Source organism: Daphnia carinata, chromosome 7 (assembly GCF_022539665.2).
Source record: "Daphnia carinata strain CSIRO-1 chromosome 7, CSIRO_AGI_Dcar_HiC_V3, whole genome shotgun sequence".
NCBI lineage: Eukaryota > Metazoa > Arthropoda > Branchiopoda > Diplostraca > Daphniidae > Daphnia > Daphnia carinata.
This window is the reverse complement of record NC_081337.1, coordinates 8,311,812-8,333,381: the sequence shown is the minus strand read 5'-3', so window position 1 is coordinate 8,333,381 and position 21,570 is coordinate 8,311,812. Positions and strand designations below refer to the sequence as shown.

The 21,570-nt window shown below is 42.6% G+C and overlaps 1 protein-coding gene across 3 annotated transcripts in view; it reads right to left on the bottom strand.

Moving 5' to 3' along the window:
• The window catches only part of LOC130687381 (uncharacterized), a 28,732-nt gene that overhangs the window by 2,124 nt on the left and 5,038 nt on the right, over positions 1-21,570 (bottom strand). For 2 of the 3 annotated variants that reach the window (XM_059496255.1, XM_059496256.1), the window contains exons 2-14: positions 8,955-9,270; positions 4,615-6,867; positions 3,582-3,745; positions 3,267-3,381; positions 2,598-3,101; positions 2,335-2,477; positions 1,999-2,186; positions 1,542-1,846; positions 1,178-1,386; positions 927-1,071; positions 537-839; positions 290-417; positions 42-204 (exon numbers count right to left, since the gene is read on the bottom strand). In XM_059496255.1, the coding sequence (XP_059352238.1) occupies positions 42-204; positions 290-417; positions 537-839; positions 927-1,071; positions 1,178-1,386; positions 1,542-1,846; positions 1,999-2,186; positions 2,335-2,477; positions 2,598-3,101; positions 3,267-3,381; positions 3,582-3,745; positions 4,615-6,867; positions 8,955-9,270 (4,936 nt within the window). Of the gene's footprint in view, positions 1-41; positions 205-289; positions 418-536; positions 840-926; positions 1,072-1,177; positions 1,387-1,541; positions 1,847-1,998; positions 2,187-2,334; positions 2,478-2,597; positions 3,102-3,266; positions 3,382-3,581; positions 3,746-4,614; positions 6,868-8,954; positions 9,271-12,996; positions 13,177-21,570 lie in introns of those variants that run through there. The other variant, XM_057510534.1, reaches the window with a different exon arrangement.

The following is a 21,570-nucleotide window of genomic DNA, read 5'->3' as shown; positions in this document are numbered from 1 at the left end:
AGCATTTCGTCAGATGTTTAAGATTCGTATGAACGTGGTACCTGCGAACGGGTCGGTCTACGATCCGAGGTTAAATGAGAGGCCCCTTCAGCCAAAATCTCCTCCAATGATAGCACTTCAGCATTACTGTTACCGTTGACCGGATGCGAGAGCAACTTGTGCAGCACAGCTCGTTGACCATGGGCGGCGGCGACGGCCATGGCACTACAAGAAACGGAAACCACAAAAACCAAACCAGTTAAAAGATTTGAAACAATAAACATCACTTAACGGTGCTCTTGTTGGTTACCTGTAACATCCTTTTTGGGCAGAGCTAGAGTAGCACAAAGTGTCTCTTACTAATGTCGATAGGAATGGCCGCGCTCCATGCGCGAGCAGCATTGAAATCATTTCTAAATTTCCTGATCCAACGGCCACCTGTAAACGTAAATGAATTTGAAAATTAAAAAAAAAAAGAACAGTTTGTTACGAGGGATAATCGAACGTGTAAGTTCCGAGAAATGAAAATGAATAAAATTTTACGAGCTCTTTCGTACCTGTAACGGCGTTTCCGTGCACTTGTCTTCACTAAGTCGAGCTCCACCTTCCACATTAGCCCCTCGTTCCAGGAGCAATTTGGCGATATTAAGCTGACCTTGGACGGCCGTATAAGTCAACGCCGTCCAGTGTTGAGTTTCGGGGTTCGGATAGGCTCCCGGATGCGTTTGCGCTCCGGCAATCGTGGGCGTTTCCGCATCCACGTCGGCTCCGGCGTCCAAGAGCACTTTGGCCAAAGTTTCGTCTCCGCGGATAGCGGCCAGCATCAAAGGTGTCAGTCCGTGTTCGCTGACCGTGTTAATCTATTCGAATAGACGTTGAAAAAAGAACAGTTTAGCTGGTTTCAAACGGGAAGACAAGTTCTGTTAGTTTGTTTTTGTTTTTTGTACCTTTGTGGATGGCAATAGCTGCAAAGCGTGCGGAATAAGGTCGCTACGAGCCGAACTGAGCATCTTAAAGGCCAAATCGATTTTCAGTTTGCGTGAGCACTCCAAATCGTCCATGTGGCGTCGTGGGCAGAGAATCTCCTCGAACCTGTTTTCCATTCATGCAGCAGGAAAAACAAAAACAGACAAAAAACACACATGTTTAATTGAATCAAGTGGGATGACAGTTGGATTGGGATATTAAGGCCACATACCCGTAGGCTCTGATGGGACAATCGACTCCGGGTAGAAGAAGTCTAGCAGCTTGCGCAACATCGTCTTTGTCCAATACGGACGAATGGCGATGTTCTGCGTGCGCACTGGCGACCCGGACCCATTCAATCAGCGGTGGCAACACGATGTAAGGCCGCTCGTAGACCAGTTCCTGGATGGGAGCTCTCTGTGCGTGTTCTGCGTGTTCCAACTGTTTGTGATGGTAGACAACAAGGGAAGAAAAAAACAACAACAAACAAACAAAAAGAACGCATGAATACAAAGACAAAAGAATTGTCTCTTCTTCTTCCAAGAATCAAATTACGCATTCAGATTTTATTTTGGCATTGCGTGTGGGCCACATACCTGCGAACACCGCATAAAGTAAAAGAGGGCATGAAGAGCAGACGATGCCCAGGTGAGAGCCTGTTTGGATCCTCCGTTGGGTGTGGCTCCTGGGCACGGAGCGCTATGGCGGAAGTGGAACTGAGTGACCCGTTGGAGAAGTTCGTGCAACTCGTTGATGGTCCCGACGCAAGTCGTCAGTAAACTTTGTTCAAGTGTTTTGGCCGAACGGCTGTGGTCGTCGCCGTTGGAAGAGACGGATCCGGAGCCGCGCAGTCCGCTATCCAACCCGGACTGAGACGGCCACCTCGGAAGCGACAACGCTCCTAAGAAAATAGTTTATTTTATTTTTTACGATACCAAATAAATATATTATATATTTTTTTTTTCTTTATAGTTTTTTTGTTTTTTTTTTTGTAGTCTTTAAATGGGACGATAAAAAAACGATCGAAAGGAATTCAACAAGCTGGGTAATTACCAGTAGCAGTCCTCCCGGCGTTCAGATGAGCGTAGGGTTGTAATAAGCCCCACAGATCGCCATTGTTAGCGATGGCGTTTTCCAAAACGGAGGCCGTCAGCAGGGTCTCTTGATCCGATGGCATGCACTGCATCATGATCTCTTCTAGCAAATTTTCCAAGCCAGCGGCCAAATAAACAGCAGCATAACTATTAAAACACACACAAAAAACGTCTAATGAAACAAGGTGCTGAAGGACAGATGTTTCTCCCCGATTGCACGGGTGTGTTCCATGACGTGGTTTATTTTTAAAAAAAAAAAAAAAAAAAAAAAAAAAAAAATTTAAAACTCCCTTACTCGTGAATGAATTTTCCCAAGCGGACGTCGCACATCCAGCGATGGAATCGGCCCACAGAGAGTTGCAGTGCCGCTCTGGCCGATTTACTTTGGCGCACCATATCGCCCGAAACGGTGAACATGGCGGCGGCGCGCAAACACGCCTGAATGGACACCAATGACAAAATGAAAGAGAGAGAGAGAGAGAAGCCCGTTAGGAAAAAATATTCAAGTCATTAAACGATTCATTTTCGTTCATCATCCACCAAGTGAAAATGAGTTACCTTGATGCAACTATCGGCCAATGCTGGCGACAGAACGATGCGCAGAGCCGAGCAGACTTCCTGTTTGGAACACATGGCCAACGGACGGGCGAGTCTTTGGGTTTCTCTGGCGATGCGGACCAAAGCGCGCTGGAGCAAATAGGAAAGGCGTGGCACCGTCTCCATCGAAACGCGTTCCAGGTGCTCTTTGATGCGCCCGTTCTGGATGACCCTGAGGACATCGTGATTGGACCAAGGCAACTGTTGGAGTTCCACCAGCCGATTGTAAGAGTCGACCCAAACGAACTCGTCGGCAACTGTCACGTTGGTGTTGATCGTTTCCAGGGAGGAATGACGAATGAGTCGGCGCATCGGCTCCGCTCCGCCCTCGCTCCCGCTCAAGCTCGAATAGGTCGACGTCGAGTAAGACGTACGCGATCCGTGCGAGCGCAACGTCAGCTGCTCGATGGCCATTTTGATGTCCTCTAGCCCGGTGGCGTGTTCCAGCTGCGATGACAGATCATCCTGTGCGTCACACACATGCAGACAACAAATCAAAAAATTAAATAATTTTGAAACCAGTTTTTTTCAACGGCAAATGCTGAAACGAAAAGACGTTGACAAACACACACACGCCACATGAAAATTATGAATCGATAATCAGTCAGTTTTAGAACGTCAACGACATACTTTGACTCCGGTGAGACCCCGATGGCGCGACACGGCCTTGCCGGCCACTACTCTTCTGTTATTGTTGGTCTTGGGCGGGTGACTCTGCTGCGGCGTGACACAGTTGGCCGACATCCTATTTTGAAGTGTGAAGAGTAGGCAAACGAAACAAGAAAGAAAAAAAAAAAAAATACAAAATGCAATCATTACATAAATTCAATGCGTTTCCTTTTTTTTTTGTGGGTCAATCGGCGAATTTTTTTTGCATAAAAATAAGCAGCTATGAATTTTAAATGCGTTTCAATTCTATTTTTTTCGGGAAAAACGAATTCATACTTGTCATCTTCAGGTACGGCGTTGAGGCAGGTGCGGTAGTGCGTGTGCCTGGGCAGGGTCTCGGCGGGTGGTGACGAGCTCGTGTGTCCGTCCGACATGCTGGCGTGACCCGAAGACCTGTTCTCGTCCGACGACGATCCTCCGTACATCGACTCTTTGCGACGCTGGCCAATGCAATGGTGAAAAGAGTTTTCAAAAAAAGAAAAGAACAAAAGAAACAAACACTAATTAAGAAACGACCGTAACAAAACAAAACAACAAACTTCAAAAAGAATATACAAAACACGCAAAGACACGAATTAAGAAAAAGAAGAAGACTTTTTTTTTTAAAGATATATTTTTAGTTTCCTATAAAAGGCCCGAAGTTCCTTTTGTTTTCTCTTAAATAATAATAAACAAAAAAAAAGGACCGAAATGCTTTGTCGTACGTGATTGTAAATAAAACCCCTTTTCTTTTAATATTTTATTTTTTGTCTTAACAATGATTCTTGTTTTCTTTAATAAAAAAAAACAAAACAAAACAAAAAACTTAGAAAATCGTACGCGTTCTTTCCAGGAAGATAAATACGTGTGCACCATCAAATCACCAGTTTTTGACCAGAGGCTACTGAATAATTCGAAGGTGTGCTGTGTGCAATAAATTCGTGCGCTTCTTTGAAACAAGACTTACGGCAAAAATAGAAAAAAAAAAAGGACGGAAAGAAGAAGAAGAGATGGCAGCGCCAGTGCGGAGCACACACATTCATCACACTCTCTCTGCGTGTATGTGTATGTGTATGTGTATGTGTCTTGCCAGCTCGATTAGGATGATTTGAATACGATTATGACTAATGTTCTCTGATACTGCGAATGAGGTGGAAAAGACACTGACATACACACACACACGATAGATGGTGCGTTGTTATTTTATTTTTTTTTCCAGCGGATGTGGTGATGACGAAATGGGCTGATGATGATGATGATGGAAGTGAAAGGTTATAAAAGCTACGTGCGCGCACGTTTTGAATGGGGAAACGCTTTTTTTTTTTTTTACCTGGATGAGACGCAGCTCGTCGACGCTGATGTGGTGCGGGAAGCTGAGGATGTTGCGACGCCGCGATTTCAGTTTGGTGGGCGGTCGCTTGCGGCTGACGACGCCAACCGGATCTCCATCTGAAGAGCTTTTTGAAAGCGATCCGCAATCGGTGACCGATTCGGGTGACATGCCGGCGCCCAGCACGTCCGACACATTCGAAACGCCAGCGGCCATCAGTCTCCCCGTTCGGGACGACGTGGACGAATTGGATCCTCCTCCTCCTACGTCGATAGGCTCTTCTTGATCGGCTGCAGGTGTCGACGTGCTGCTGGCCGCCGCCAAAGCGGGCGACGAGTCTGGACGCACCAACATCATGGACGGATCGGCCAGCCGAAACAGGTAAGCACTGGCTTCTGCACTAAGTAAATCCTTGTTGTTGTGACGGCCAGACAGCGACGTCGTCTTGGCCACCACCGACGGACTGCTCGTCCTGACCGACGCCGTCACTATGGCTGCCGTCGCAAAGGCTTCGTCCATGCACAAGGCGTCGAACTGCTGCTGCAACTTGTTGCTGACATCGACGATGTTATCCGAGGGGGGCGAGCAGGAAGAGGAGGACGATGCGCTCGTTTCCGAATTACCGGCACCGTTGACCTCTGCCGACGAACTGGACTGTTGGCTCGCGTTGCCACACACCTGCCCTGCTGGCGGCAATAGGAGCGGACTGGTTGTGGCTGGTGCGCCCGTTGCCCTGGCGTTGACGGATTGATCGCTGGCCGCCGTCGATTCGGCATGCCCCGCGGACACGAAGAGCAGCGAAGGCTCGTGTTTGCTGCTCGTGTCTGGCGATGGCCCACTACTGCCACCACCGTTGCCGCCATTACTACAAGAAGCCGATGGCTGTGAACTTGCTGCTGCCGCTGCTGCTGCTGCTATTGCTGCTGCCGTGGCTGTTGTTGTTGTTGATGGGGAGACACCAGAGCCCGCCGGGGTTGATGGGATACAACAGGAGGAGGAGGAGGAGGAAGAAGAAGAAGAAGAGGAGGACGAGGAAGAGGAGGTGGTGGATGAAAATGAAGGAGAGGCAGCAACAAGAGCGGGTGAAAGAGGAGGCTGTTCAGTCACCCGACTGCTGACCACGGCGGATCCCGTCGCTGCCGTTTGTTGTTGCTGACCCAGACCTTCGAAACTCAGGTTGGGCATCCGATGGGTCAGACTCTCCAACTTGGCATTATAATAAGGATACTGCAAATGATGGATCATCTGTTGCTGTTGTTGAGACTGTTGTTGTTGTTGTTGCTGCTGCTGCTGATGCTGCTGGGGCTGCGAGTTAATTACACAACCTTGCTGCAACGATTGCGATGCGTGTTGTTGTTGTTGTTGTTGCTGCTGCTGGTGGTGAGACTGGGCCTGCAGCAATTGCTGTTGATGTTGTTGTTGCCCAATCGTCTGTTGCTGCTGTTGTTGCTGAGTTTGATTTCGATGTGGCTGCTGTGGGTGGCACTGGCCAACCGGACTGTACAACCTCTGTGGCGAAGGTGCGTGTATAAGAGAATTGCCATTATTGGCGGCTGCATTTCCATTGTCCAATTTGGGAGACGAAGACGATGAAGGGGAGGTGGCCGACGACGAGAGCAAAGAGAAACGATCACGCGGGTCACGTAGCCCTCCAACTATAGCTGCCGATGCGGCGATGCCATTTATTCCGGCGACATTCGGCCGCTGTTGTTGCGGTTGCTGAAACGATGGCTGATGCTGAACAAGACCGCCACTGCAGCCGGCTGCAGGCGATTGTTGCGTCTGTCGAACGTTATTGATGATAGAGGCCGGCCCGCCCGGTCCCACCGCCGGGCGTGTCGCGTAAGACGGGCTCGCCCCGTTGTTGGCCAGTCCGTTGAACGTCTTCGGTGACGATCCAACGATCGACGGAGACGAGCCAGAAAGACCCGCGTTCGCCATGCTGCTATTGCCGGCCTGCTGGCCAGAGGGCGGCGGACCGTAGTAATCCCATGCATCACGGGCGTCACGGGCCATCAAATCGCGACTACTGTTACCCGTGTTATTATTGTTGTTGTTGTTGTTGCTGTTGTTGGACGTGGCCAGGCAGACGACTTGGCTTTGAACAAGCCGTTCGCGGGACACGGAACGAACGGCCGCCGACGCGCTCATGATGGATGGAACTCCCGCAGCGCCGATCATAGCGCCGCCGATGTTGGTGTGGCTCGACGAGCCAGCGCCGCAGTCCAGTCTGGCGGAATTATTCCGGAAAGCCTGTAATGTCCAGCGCATTTCCAACGCAGCAGGGGTAGAGAGCCACGCAAAAACCGTTTTCGATTCAAATGTGTTGTTGTTGTTGTCCGTCCATTTTTTTCGAGCAAGAAGGCGGGTAATATGGAAAATACATAATTAAAGAATAAAACATCAATTAGGAAATGCGTTTTTTTTTTCTTTCTTTTCTTTGACTAGACTAGTGGAACGAGTCGATAACACGAACAAAAAAAGAAATCTACATCAACTAGACGGTTACGTGTTAAAGACGAGCTAAGACGCTGATTGTCATCATGACAAAGACATCGGCATTCACCGAAATTGAAATGCCTTGAAGGAAAAACAAAAAAAAAAAAAAAAAATTTGAATGGAACCATCATGTTTCTTTCCTTTTTACGCGAGAGCCAAAATTCGTTAATGAACTTTGGCGCGCATCTTCTTTAAATAGAATAAACGTGAGCAGTGTCAAAAAAAAAAAAAAAAAAAAGGGAGGATCACGAAACGCGTTTCTTTAAGACAAAGGAAAGATGAACGAATCATCAACATAGGAATTCCCCCCCCCCTTTTTTTTTTTCTTTAAAATAAAATATGTTTAAAAAAAAAAAATAAATTTGACGTCGAATGCTGCAGTTCTGCTCGATAGGTGGTCACTGTCTTTCTGTTTATCTCCTATTAAGAGACGGCGCTTCGGTCAAGCGTAACAACGCAAATGCATTCGAGAGGCAAACGCGACTCGACTGTTTTCTGAACAAGAATGGCAGGTAAGAGAAGAAAAACAAACATTCCATTTCAAAAAATAAAAAACAAAAGGCAAAAAAAAAAAAAAAAAAATAAAAATAAGTGATTGCCTTCGGGACAGCCCAAACGGTAGGCGATTTGATTAACCGTGAAACAATCGATAGAGACACGTAACAACAAAGTAACTGAGCAGACAACCGGTTACTCATAGAAAAGAATAGGCTACCGCACATTTGTTCCCCAATTTATTTCATTTTTTTTTTTTTTATTTCCTTTCCATTGTCTACGGGTGTATGGCTCGCTGCTGGAACAAAATTTCCACTGAATCGTGACGGTTGTTATTTGCTACCCAAAAAAAAAAAAAAAATGAAGTAAAATCTATCCCTTTTTCCCCCTTTATTTTTTAAACGTCGTCTAGAAACATACGAGTCATGTCGACTCCCAACTGGAATAATTTCGAATGCATGACGTCAGCGTAATGCCTGAGAGAGAGAGAGAGAGAGAGAGAGAGAGAGAGAGAGAGAGAGAGAGAGAGAGAGAGAGAGAGAGAGAGAGAGAGAGAGAAAAGGGAAAATGCCGTCAGCGGGTGGTTTGGAAATTGTGTTACTGAATTTAAAAAATGAAAAAAAAAAAAAAAATCGTTAAAGGGCTTCTCTCGAGGTTGCCGATTCGGGGAGGCAAATGTTCAATTGGCGGAAGCAGGCGTTACCTTCAGAATCATCGAAGGGAAAGGACAGAGAGAGAGAGAGAGAGAGAGAGAGAGTCTCTCTAACGAAAATGACATTTGAATGGGATCGGAAGCTCTTGATCACGCATCGTAACGAACATTGGGGTCAATGTTCAGTCACGAAAAGGCAAACACAGAAACGACGCTGCCAACCAATTAGCGAGTTCGACTCTGTAACTAGCGAAAGGGGCGCAAAATAATGTCGGAAGAATCTCATGGAACACAAAAAAAAAAAAATTGGGAATACGAAAGGGAGACACGTAAAAAGCCCAACCAATGAATTTTCCATTAGAAAGTGGCCAACTTTAATTTTCTTTTATCATCAATTATAATTTTTTTTTTTTTTTTTTTTTTTTTTTTTTTTTTTTTTTACTTTCATTGTTTTCCTGCTTTGCCTAATTAGGACTGGTATAAAGAGGGGTTTATGAGCGCAGTTTGTAATGGCCCATTTGTCACAGGGGCTCGTTACAACCAGCACTTTAAAGCGATTGGTTATTTTTCTTTCACCATTCATCGTTTCGAAAAACATTAACGAGCCGTTGAATAATTAGCAATTTTGTGTGTCTGTCTGTGTGTGTTCCAATCCGAAAAATAATCTAGTCCTTAATTTTTATTTTATTTTTACCTGAGTGTTTGCCGCGTTGTTGTGGGCGGACGTCATTTTCAAAACGGGAGTTGATCCGCCGCCCAGGTCGCGTGACGGCGATTTGCCGTTCATCATCAACGCAGCCGCCGTTTGCTGCGCCTGTGACTGGTGAACCTGTGACGGATGTTGACCTACTCCTCCAGCTGACGCCGCATTATGTTGCTGCTGTAGCTGCAGATGATTCTGGAAGGCCGGAGACGACTGATGGTGAAGGAATCCATTCGCTCCGCCGTACCCTCCTCCATTCTTCAAAAGGATTGATCCATCGGCGCTGAGTCTGTTCAATTCGCCAGGCCTTTTCGTTATCAATTGAAAACAAAAACAAAAACAAAAAAAAAAAAAAAAAAAAATTATTATTTAAAAAAAAATGGGACAATCAGTCAAAAGGGGGAAAAAAAAATAAGGTAAACCACGAGTGGGTGGCGGTAAAATGCAGAGAGTAGATCATAACTGACTAATGATTTCTAGTCATCGAGCGGGAAGATCATGGGGGGGGGGGGGATGGAAAGCGTCGTGATAAAGCTCTTGCGCAATCAACCGATCAACCATCGCTCATAACTCATCCGTCAACGTCTTTACAGCGCCCACGCTGGTCCACGTCACACAAACGTTAGCCGAGCGCTTATTTATTACGCACATACATCGTGTAACGCCATCCGTGGTACGTAGCGCGCACGCGTGCCTTTTTATTACCTAAAAAGACACATCCCCGCCCGTTTCAAAATGTGTGTATTATCGGGTGGTGGTCAAATTGAAAAAAAAAAAAAAAAGGAGAGAAGTACGTCACGACTGAAGCGCCAGTTTGATTTCATCATTCACATTTCAAACGAAACTCCGAAAAAAAAAAAAATTTACATAAACGGAGGCCAGACAAAAGAGCGGCCGTATGCATAATGCGCTTAAGAGCCCCAAAATAATGTAAAGGAAAAAAAAAATGATTGGCTAGAAGAGTTTTTTTTTTTTTTTCTTTTCGGTAGATAAAAGAAGAAGCCACAGAGGCTGTTTGAATCGGTTACTTGAGCAACTAAAGAAAGCGAGAAATGAGAGAGAGAGAGAGAGAGAGCTCAGCCTTATTTTTCTAACATATTCAAGCAGATACTTGAAAACATTCAATAGGCGAGTACGCACACGTCATCGGGCCATTTTCGCTTCTTCCCGGCCCGACAAGACAAAAAACAAACAACATCGGATCTACTGCCAACTCTCTCATCGTAACCACAAGGCCGTATCCGATACTGTTATGCACGCTTATTTCTTCTCCTTTTTTTTTTGCGTTTTTCTCCCGAGTATGCGCGCAATTTTCTAAACATCATCAACGGAATGTTTAAACCAGTGAAAACGTCTCAACCGAAAACGGACGTACGTTGTGTGTGATTTACGCCAAGACAAATAAAAAAAAAAAAAAAAACCGAACGTAAGGCGCTCCGTGTGGACAAAAGACCACGGCCAAGAAACGGGTTTGGCCTACACAGCACGAACGTTCGTGATGTACGCGTGTAAAAACGATTGGATGACCGCGGCACGCTACGAAAAGAAAACAAGATGATGATGCGGAGATAATATTCAGGTCGGCATTGATTTCCCGCTTTTTTTTTTTTTTTTTTTTTCTTTCTTTTTTCCGAAAACCGTCAAAGGCGGGGAGGATGGTCAGATTACGAAGCGGCAGTTCTTACATCGTTGACTATCAGCGCACCTCTCGTTCTGATTTATAGATATTTTTCTACCTACGTCTACCGGATACACAGCCGGGCATGAAAATGTAAAGAAAATGAATCATTTTTCGAGCCACGCCCATCGACATCCTCCCCTCCTCAACGCGTACAATAGAATTGAAACTAACAAAAAGCAAATCACTCATTTCATTTCGAATGCAAAAATCTTTCATCGTGCCAATCTGCTGAGGCTGTGCGTCATTGAGTTTTTACGTTTTGCCGTTCATTTATACACCTTTGGTTCTCTCTGTCTAATAACAGCATCACTTTCCCATGTTCATATTTTTTTTTTTTTTGGGGGGGGGGGGGGAGGGGGAATGCACCGCAGAACGGCGATGATGGGATTCTTTCGTTCAACAATGCCTCGTGAAAAGAAACGCATTTTGCCTTCATCTAACGTACAAACTTATTTTTTAACGATTGTTTTCTTTTTAATAAAGAAATGGCCTCGGCAGGGAGAATCACGAAGTCGAAGAAAAATGAAAATTGCATTTTCCTTTTTTTTTTCCCTTCTCCATCGCTTATAGCGGAGGGAATGTTTTGCACCTGATTTGCGGTTGTAACGGATTGAGGTAAATACACGTCGCAGTACGGAAGTCATCGACAACAAAAAATAAAAGCGAGACGATAAAAAAAAAAAGAAAAAAAAACAAACGTCTCGAATGTTTTGTTACCAGAAACAAAAATCGTAAATAAAAACGTTGCCAAACGGCAATGATATTTATTTATTTATTTTTTTTTTTTTCGCCTTCCCGCGAAGGTGAAGCAACTCACGGTGACCTGTTCTTTTTTTTTCCCCTCCCTCCCTCTCTCCCAAGAAGACGCGAACAAGGTTGAAAACACCAGTCCGCCATTCTTCTCGGAACTTGTTCGGTCGTACGTGTCACGCCGATATAAAACTTTAAATTCCTGTTAAAAATAGTTTGTGTACGACGCCCAGAAAGAAATGGCATATCTTTTTTTAAAGCGATCGTTCTTCCCTGATTGCGTCGGGAATTTTGTCCCGATATATCGGCCACAAGCGCGGCACACACGCCTCGTAAGGAACTAACACGTTTTGGGCTGCTCGCACACACACACACATGTGTCTATAACGTTTGTGCGTACAATGGATGAATGACTAAGTGGGCGAATCACGTCACACCGTTTCATTTCTTCATTTGGGCTGCGCCACGGCAAACAAGCGAGAAGCAAAAATAAAAATGGGGGCAAATAAAAGAGACTCGTCTTTCGTGATGAATACGGTCAGAAGAAGAAGACGCGTAACCTCATCAAACGACCAGCCGACCTTATTTTTTTGTTTTGTTTTCCCCGTCATCCGTTCGTCTTTTCTTGTTTTGTTTTTTCTTTCCTTTTTTTTTTTTTTTTTTTAATGAAGCCTATAAATGGGAGCGTGTAACCTAACCTAGAAAAAAGAAAAAGACGATGCGGATGAAAATCCTTGCCGCACGCGCGTTCGTTTTTACAACGAATTAAAAAGAAAAAAAAAAAAAATATTTGGGATTTGTTGTTGTGTTTCTCCGGCGTGCAATTGCTGAAGAATTATCATTTACATAGAAATTATGACGGTGCTCCCCCCCCCCCCCCCCACCTTCTATCTTTGCGGTCTAATACGTCTTTCATGGGGGGGGGGGGGGGGGGGGGGGGGAAGGTTGTGATATCCCGACTGCGTTGCTTTTGAAAGATAAAAAAAAAAAAAAAAAAATAATAATAATCGTGGATTTTTTTTTTTGTGTGTGTGTCTGTCAATCTGGCTGCAGGGAAGGCTGATGTGCGCGCTCCGTGTCTTTGTGTATAATCATCATCATCAAACCCTCTCTCTATGCCGTAAGAACGAAGAAACATGTGATGGTGCACAGTTGCATCCCCCCCCCCCCCCACCAAAGATGTTTACACACGCTACGAGATTTAACAATAAGGTAGGTATACATTTCCAACATGAGTTTTTGTTTTTCCTATTACCTTCGTCCTTCCATTTCGTGATGATTACACGACAGCACAGCTAAAACGAAAAAAAAAAAAAAAAAAAAGCAATAAAAGAGCGAGAGCTGCTCCTGATTGCCCCTAGTAGCCGACGGGCAAAAGGTGGGCCCATCAAAAACTGACGAATGTTGCCCAATTTGATTTTTGATCAATGACTTTCAAAGAAAGAGGAGGCAACAAAAAGATATTCTTTCGAGAAAACGAAAAGGGAACAACAAGAGCGGAAAACATCCCCCCCCCCCCCCACTCAAAGTTCCCAACTTTTTTTTTTTTTTTTTGTTATTAGATGATTTCCCTATCGAAGTGATGGATGGACGATAGCTTACCATTCGTTTGCGGTGGTAGAATCGTATCCCAATCCTCGCTGGAACGCGTCTTGCAATCGATAGCTGAACACGTTTTCAATCTGGCGGCTCAGCTTCTGATTGGTCTGTCTCGTATCGCGCACCGTTCGTTGACTAGCGCTCTTTCTCAGCATGATGGAAAACACTGGCCACCTCAATCAATCGATCGATCGCCCACCCCCCCCCACCCCACCCCGCCCCACAAAAACACAATTGATAGAATGCCACGTATGAAATGTGTGTTCCGGGATGTTTGACGTCGCGATTCAAAACCCGTGATTATGACACGAGAATTCAAACACTGCACGAGAAACTTCGATCCTCACACCGTGAATAAAACTTTTTTTTTTATTTTCTTAAAAAAAAAAAAAGAGGCCGCTTTAAAAAAAAAAAAACATTTCAGGGGAAAGGGCAAAAATAAAAATCAGAGGGTTGAACGTGAAAAAAAATCCCGGGATTTTTGAGGGGCGTCGAATTTTTCGTTGAGAAAAAAAAAAAAAGAAACAGCGTGTGGCACACACCTCACTAATGAGAGGTGCTACAAACGGACAGAGAAACGATCGTGTTTTTTTTTTTTTTTTTGTTCTATCTTTCTCCTTCTGCAATTCTAACCTCCACTCGTTTCTTCACAAAAGTTCACTTCAACAAGTTGACTAGGCAACAGCCATCGAACGACATACACCACAAACCCATTTCTCTTCCCTTTTTGTGTCTTTCACTTCCTCTACTCCCGTTGGTTGGATGAATTATGTCATCCTATTCTCAAGACGCCCTCCAAAAAAAAACTTTAATGAAAAGATGACGGCGGTTGATTCACACACACACACACACTCGGGGGAGGGACGCACGTGAATTCAAACTACCGGGAGCGAGAGGGGGAAAAAAAAGCAAACGGTCGTGCCTCGACGAAGGTTGTGAACAGTACTCGCCGTGAAAGACAAAACACCGACAGACTATATAGGCAGGCAAGCAAAGTCGGCGATGGCGATGGCGGCGGCGTCGGGCGTCGAGCGTTCGGTATGTATCGGGAACGTGAACCCGCAGGCCAAATAGAAACAACAAGAGATTTTCATTTTTTTTTTTCTTTTTTTTTTCACCAGCCTTGGCGTGGTAAGAAACAAAAAGGGAACTAGTGTACAGACAGACACACACATACACACACACACACAAATATTTCATAGTTCATTGTTTTAGCTAAACAAGAGGCGCATCTAATATGGCTTCAACCCTGTCCAGTGGGCCAAGAATAAAAATAAAAACAAAAGATGGACGAGAATTGTGTGTGTGTGTGTGTGTGTGTGTATCTTATTTTTATTTTTCTTTCTTTTCTTGTTGTTTGCAAATCAAAACGGGAAAAGAAAAAAAAAAAAGGAGATTGTAGGACAGTCGTTAGCGGGGGGTCTACGGTAATCAGTTTCTCTCATGTCATGGAGACGCGTGCATGTACAGTAGGCTACGTACGCACAGATGGAGCCATATTGAAATCGAAGTAACGGGCAAAAAAAAACAAAACAAAAAAACGTTGCATTATAGATTGCGCGGGTCTAACCTATTTGGCAAGACGTTGCGCTCTAACCTGGATACGAACTTCGATGTGTGTAACGTATGGATTTTTATTAGGCGAGATTGTATTGGGGAAACGAGCGCGTTAAATCGATCCTTTTGGCGAGTTGGACATCATCAATCTCGAAACATCCATTGTGTTTGGCCATCATCATCATAAACAAACGAATCACGGTGCAAAAAAAAAAAAAAATAATAATTCAAAAGGCATTCTACTAATTGGATTCATCATCTCTTGCCTTCTACGCCGCCCCTCCTTCAAAATAAAGAGAGAAATCACGCAACATGTACTTGGCTATTCATTCTCTCGGCCAGCGTTTCGGACGTCCGCTATTAAATAAAAGCGCAAACAAGTCAAAATAATGAAAGAAGAAAAACCAGATTTTTTTTGTTTTTGTTTTTGTTTTTGTACAAATAATGAATGGTTCTTTCATTTCGCGTTTCATGTTTTTGTTTTTGTGTTGATGTTCCAACAGTTGAGCGCGCTAAATCAGGTGTATTACACCGCTATACCCAGAAGCGAAAAGAAACCTGGAACGCGCGCTAGTCTGAGCCCTATCTTCATTAGTTATTCCCCTCTTCTGTTTCTTTTTTCTTTTTTCTTTTTTTGTGTTTTCCCAAATGAAATGCATAGCTAAATACAACGAAAGATAAGAAAAATCGTAGAAAAGGAGGAGTTGCTCCTCTTTTTTTTTTTCCTTTTTCTTGCGTAGGGAACAAGGAAGAATTTCTCGGTGGTTCTCGCTCACGGGTAATTATTCTTCTCGAGACATTTGTTTTTTGTTTTTGTTTTTTTCCCCAGGTTTCTTCAGAGGGGAGGAATAAGAAAAATTAAGACTAAAGCGTAAAAACAGACGAAACGAAGAAAACCAGTTGGATATGCGGAAAAAAGGAAACCAAGTCCACGAGAATGATATTACATGTTCGCTAATGATCCTGAGCTATCAAGCAAATTTACCTTACTCGTTTTTTTTTTTTTTTTTTGCGGTATGCTCATCAACGAATATGATACAGCACATAAAAAAAACAAAAAAAAAACAAAAGAAGGCCTTTCAAAAAATAAAAAAATTGAGCGCGTTTCATGGGCATGTGTGTCAAAAGATTTTTTACCTAATTCCTCAACTTGCAGACAAAACAGCAGCTTCATCCTGTTCCACATCTTTTTATTTTCAGCTTCTTTGTTGTTCCCATCTGATTTTTTCTTTTTTTAGTTGTTTTTCCTCTTTCGTGAGCCAAAAAAAAAAAAAAAAAAAAATTCAATTTGCCGTTTATTGAATTTTTTTTTTCCTGTTCCCCTTTCTTTTCATAAAGGGATATCGATGGATCAGGTTTTTCTTTCTTTCTCGCTTCCAGCAATCGCGTAGTTAAAAAAAAAAAAAAATGTGAACGGTGAGACAGTGAAGAGCGCGCGGGTTTTATACGATCGAATTGAGGGTGCGCTTGCTGAGCTCAGCCGCTCCCGCAGGGTCATTTGAATTTCCTTGCTTTTCTTACACGCCACATAAAATCAAAAGTAACAAACAACAACAACAAAAAAAAAAGCTGAAAATAAATAAATTTTAAAAACAAAAACCAAAAAAAAAAAAAAAAAAAAAAAAAAAAAATCTGCAGAAGGGACGATTGATTGTGTTCCATCACGCGCTGGAGCGGTTTACTACGCACAAGAAAAAAAAAAAAAAGAAAATTTAAAGAGGCGGGTGCACACAGTTTCCTTCTTCTTTCTTTTTGTTCAACACTTGGCGCACGGTGTGTTTGTGACGACCGTAGCAATACCCGACGCCACTGGCAACATTTACAAGGCGATAATAATAAATAAAAGGAGAGAAGAAGAAAAAAAAAAATAGACGGAAGAGATGAGTGTTGAGAGACCAACATCATCTACATAAGACGCACAACAGCGTAGTAAAAATTTATACATAAAAAAAAAAAAAAGAAAATCGATATAAAATTTATATATACATTTCCCTGTTAAGTACTAAGAAAAAAAAAAGGAAAAAAAAAAAAAAAACAAGATTCGGGAACCCAGAAAAAAAAAGAAGAAAAAAAAATAATAATAAAAATCCGGAGGCTGGTAGTCGTTCGTCTATTATTATAAGGAGGCAACTAACCAAAGCAGACGATTCTATAAAAAAACCTGTACGACTGGCGCGTCCATAATAATAGCCGATACCTATATGTATATATATATATATATATATATAATAAATACTATATACATAAGTAATAATAACAGTAAAAAAGACGCACGCCAGAATTATTTCGTTTTATGTTTCCCATTTCTTTTTTTTTATAGTTCGTTTTTTCTTTTTTTTTTTTTTCGTGTACGTGTGGCGTGTTGTTTTTCTACGCCCCGTAAAAAGACGTCCATTGCTTCGATACTACGCGATGGCATGACACTTTGGCGAACATGATGGATCCCTTCACTTCTCAGACCTAGATACGTTTGTACGAACGAACAACAACCGCAAGAGGTTGGAGGTAACAACCAGGTGAAGATGAAGGGGGGGGATAGCCTCCGGATTTTTTTTTTCACCGTTAATAACCCCTCCCCCCCTTCGGAAAAAAAACAAAACAAGAAAACACTGGCCTGTCAAAAAAAAATCAGAGGGTAGGGAGGGACGAAAAAAAAAAATAAAAAAATCCGTGACGAATCGATGTAATCGAGAAAGAAACATAAGGGACCGAGAAAGAACAAAAAAGAATGAGGGGCTGTAGGCAACATTTTTTTGTAATTCCCGCCCCGAAAAAAAAAAAAATCCAAGGACCAATGGGGGGGGGGGGGGGGGGGCCCTTGGTCTTTTGCAATTTTGAATAAGAATGTAGAGGAGGAAACCTGCAGTGGTGAACTACAGACGTAAATAAGACAGGAAAAGAATGAAACAAAACAAAACAAAAAAATCAGGAATGCAAAAATGTGTTCATTTGCATAATGGTCTCAACTAAATCAGCATATAACTGTGTGATGAGCTGGCGGTCATGAACAACAATAGAATTTCAACCACAACAAAAAAAAAACAACTTCGAGTCGCTTTCATTTCTTTATGCATTTTTAAAGTACTTTTTTTTTTTTTTTCTAAATCAATTGATTTTTCATTTACGCCATTTGCTATTTGGCTATCGCTTTCGTCTTTCAAAGAAAAAAAGAATCGGGTTAATGCGACACACTTTCTCGAACGATGGTAAAAAAAAAAAAAAAAAAAAAAAAGAAAAGAAAAACGAAAGAAACGCATTTCGCTAGGCTTTATTATTAGATTGTTACGTGCGCGGCGCACTGAGTACATAATCGCAACAGGAAACGGTGCCGACAACGCGATCAAGCTGCGTGCCACATCGTACGCGCATATTGATGCGTCTTTCTCTTTTTATTTCTAAATTATTAAGGATTTCAAAAAAAAAAAAATGAAATAAAATAAATAATACGTTTAATAATTTCCCCCTGTGACGACAGCAAATAAACAAAATGTGGAACGACTTTGGGGATCGAGAAAGAAAATGTTTCTTGCCTTTGACCTCCTCATTTCTTGTTCTCTTTTCTTATTGGGTGGTTCTTTTTCGTACGCGTTAACGTGTACGTAGGTGAGAAACATTGTGCATGTTAAAAAAAAAAAAAAAAAAAAAAGAGAAAGACAAATGAAATACACACAAAGGAGACAACGCAACGTCTTCTTCATTTGTTGTGAAATTTCAATGGAGGAGGGCGACCTCCCGTACGTATTCGTGTACCCAAGTAGAGGCGGGCGTCGGCCGCATTCTGCGAAACGGCGCCAACGCATCAACGCAGCAAAGTGGGGTGTGAAAATGGCTTTATCAAACACAATCGAGACATTAACGCACAGTGAAAATGGAGAGTCGAGAGTTTTTGTTTTTTCTATTGGGGTTTTTTTTTTTTTTTTCATGACATTTAAAGAACTCCGAAAGAGAAAAAAAATTGCCTGGGGCTTTCTGATTTAAAAGGAAATGGCCTGTTCGAGAGATGTAATCGAATTCAAAAGAACAAGACAAAAAAAAAAAAAAAAAGGACATGTACATTCCCAGTTGTGGAGGGGGGTCGACCCCCTCAACTCCTGGAACGCAGCAAGATCCTCTCAACACATCATCAAAAAACAAGGAAAAGAAAGAAAAAAAAAATATTTTAATTTTTTCCACCCCCAATTCTCGTGTTTTATTTCTCATGGAGGGGGAGAGAATGAACTCACGCTGAGATTCTATGTGGTGATATATTTCCTACCTTTGACTCCTTTTTTTTTTCCCTATTTTCTTTGACCGAGAGGTTATGGAGGTCGTTGACGACGCTGGAAAAAGAAAGGGGGAAGAAAAATCCCAAAGAGCCATCACACAGGACAGACAGCAAAAGAGAGATAGGAACGTTAAGAGACAACAACAAAGACATATTACAATAAAAAAAAAAAAAAAAAAGAATACCAATAGGGGAAATGTCTTTTGAATATTCAATTCTACCAGCAGACTTGGATGTAATGGTAGATATATTCAACCCCTTCTCCTCCTCCCCCCTGTTTGAACCAGCAGATTTTTGAGGATTCTTACATCCTTCCATCGAAAACTAAGAGATTCCAATTGTGATGAGTGCTCATAAAAAAAAAAAAGAAACAACAACAAAAAAGTCCACGCTTACGAAAGAGAATCATTCAAAAAATTGTTCAGTGGCCCCCCCCCCCCACACTGGATCTTCGACCTCCCCCTTTGATGACAAACGATCATTTCTCATTTCTCTGAAAAGACACAATTTGAAGCGTGCCAGTTATGAAAGCCGGACGGCTGGCGGGCTCAATGTCACTCTGTTTATGCGGTTAAAAAAAAAAAAGAAAAAAGAAAAAGGGAAAAGACGACAGAGAGCTCGGGTCACTTAGGCCCTCCGCTATCAAATTCATTTCTTTCTTTCCCCATTTAACTTCTTCCCCTTTTTGTATCACAAAGAAGAATGTCGTCCTAACAGCCATACAAGGATACAGACTAAATGAATCGTTTTGACTCTTCTCTTTCTCTCTCTTTTTTTCTTGGAAGCTCCTGGAAAAAAAAAAAAACTGGATATTTCGGATGGGGTTGCAAGGACATGAGAAGAAAGAAGTCGGGGTAGCTTTACCTTGACAATAGACGGGGGATAGAAAGCTTTAAAAAATAAAAAAAATAGACCTCCGAACATTTTTTTTTTTTTTTTTTTTTTAAGAATTCAAAACTAGAAATGAAAATGTCTTTTCATTCGGTCTGGTTGACTTCTATTTATTCCCCCCCCCCCCACAAAAGAAGAAGATGGATACTATCTTTTCAGATTGCTGTCGAGTAAAAGCGCTGATGGCTGGAACTCCTGTCCACGGTCCGTTACACAAGAAAGACAGGGGGACGTTTTTGATTAAAGAAAAAAAAAAAAAAAAAAAAAAAAGGAAGCCGAGATGACCCCCCCCCCCCCCACAAATGTCGGGACTGATAGCGCACAACACGCAGCCTCTCCCCATCTAATACTAATAACGGACATAAACAATGTCGCGTGATTTGTTCTTCTTGTAAAAAAAAAAATAAAATAAAATAAAAAATCATCGATACACGAATGTTGTTTCGTGCGGTGAAATGTATGCAACGATTTGTCGTGTCTTCGATTTTTTTTTTTTTTCTTGTTTTCTGAATAATTATGAAAATTAAGCGAGAGGAGGGAATCGTTGTAAAGATACGTGGCAGAAGAGAGAGAGCCCCTGCTTCTATGAATGGTTAACATATTTATTCATAAGTAAAAAGAAAGATATAACCCTCTCAGTCATTCCCTGATTCCTTTCCCTCTCCCTGCCAAAGGGTCTTCGATTGCTGATACATTACTACATAAATGATTGCATTTATATATTCCTTTTTTTTTTCCTATTTCTCCCTTCCCTTCGGAGATTCAGGAATGAACCTACAGGGCAAATCATCGGTATGTTATCCAACCCTCCCCCCCCCCCCCCCCACCAGTCGCACAAATAACAAAAGATATGCAAAATAGATGGGGAAAAACGTTCGTTCACGACGCCAAGAGACGTGACGTGTTTACCATATGGTGGCAGCACGAGCTCTTGTTTATTTGTATACAACCTCTGATCAAATTCCCCCCCCCCCTTCCTCGATCGAATATTTGTTGAAAAACGAGATTTGAACCTGTTCGGGACATGTCCCCAGTTGCTTCTTTCTTTTTTTTTTTTTTTGTGTGTGTGTGTGTAGTATTTGTAAGCAAAATAAAAGAAAAGGGGGAGGGAATAAACAAGACGATTCGTGACTCGGCGGGAGCGGTTGATCTCGAAAAAGAAGAAACAAACGTTACCATAGAGTATCTACTATTGCTACTCTTGTTATCCGTCTACCTCACAAACATGCCTATATAAAGAAGGGCGGGCCAAACCAAAACAAAATAATATGTAAGCCCCACAGGATTTTTTTTTCCCCTTTTTGAACCCAAAAAAAAAAAATAAAAAAATAAATTCTAATTCAAAATTTGGTGGCTCTACGTGTGTAGTCAATTTGAATTTGAATTAGGTAACAACGGCCCTGCAACGTTGGTCGTCCATTTCTAAGTTAAGACGCCGATAGGGCCTATAGTGGCCGTGACTAGACGTTCAAACAGGACAATAACCAAAGCCCCTTTCGTTTCTCTACAAGAAAGAAAAAAAAAATCAAAAGTGAACGCGGAGGGGAAAACAACAAGCTTTTTTTTTTCTCCCACTAGCAATCGACCACCTTCGGTATTGTACAGTCGGCTATAAGAGAAGGGAACAATCAAATTGACCAATGCTGGAGGAGGATCGTTTCAAGGTTTTCTTCTTTTCCCCAACAGAAAAAATAAAATAAAATATGGGACACACGAACTCTTCCTAGTCTATCAAGTTGAGGATGAACAGATACATCCCCCCCCCCCAAAGAGGCGGTTATAAAGCTCCTCCACTAGAAACTAAAGTGGCTATCCCCCCACCCCCCTCTTCTTACTTTCAAAATTTTGTTTTTCTCAGGGACTTA